This window comes from Cystoisospora suis (assembly GCF_002600585.1).
Source record: "Cystoisospora suis strain Wien I chromosome Unknown contig_1821, whole genome shotgun sequence".
NCBI classification, from domain to species: Eukaryota; Apicomplexa; class Conoidasida; order Eucoccidiorida; family Sarcocystidae; genus Cystoisospora; species Cystoisospora suis.
In genome coordinates this window covers 56,246-56,591 of record NW_027154621.1, presented here as the reverse complement: position 1 = coordinate 56,591, position 346 = coordinate 56,246, and the positions used below count along the sequence as shown (strand labels likewise).

Below are 346 nucleotides of genomic sequence, written 5' to 3'. Positions count from 1 at the left end.
AAACAAGAAGAAAATTGGAGGCAGGGGGGGGAGAGAATAACGATGAGGAGGGGGGGGGAGAATAAGAAGGGGAGAAGTGTTTTGCGATGAAATGTGTCAGGAAGGATGGAGGGAGGGAAGTTTTTTTTTGCAGTCTTTTCCTGCGATGAATTTGACTGGAGAGCATAGAGTGGGGAGTTCTGAAGAGGAGGAATTTGAAGAGAGGAAGAGGAGGAGATTGAGAAGAAAACGTTTCTCTTTACCTTTCTCTTCGTCTTCTTGAGGTGTTTCTCTCTTTACGATTTTGGCTAGAGGAAAAGCAGGTTCTCTTGAGGGGGAGAAAGATACAGTGGAGAACAAGAAGAGG

At 45.4% G+C, this 346-nt stretch overlaps 1 protein-coding gene across 1 annotated transcript; it reads left to right on the top strand.

Moving 5' to 3' along the window:
• CSUI_004059 (uncharacterized protein) lies at positions 1-346 on the top strand. Its single transcript, XM_068064254.1, has one exon. It carries the CDS (start codon positions 92-94, stop codon positions 260-262), a length of 171 nt encoding a protein of 56 aa, XP_067923776.1. The 5' UTR covers positions 1-91; the 3' UTR covers positions 263-346.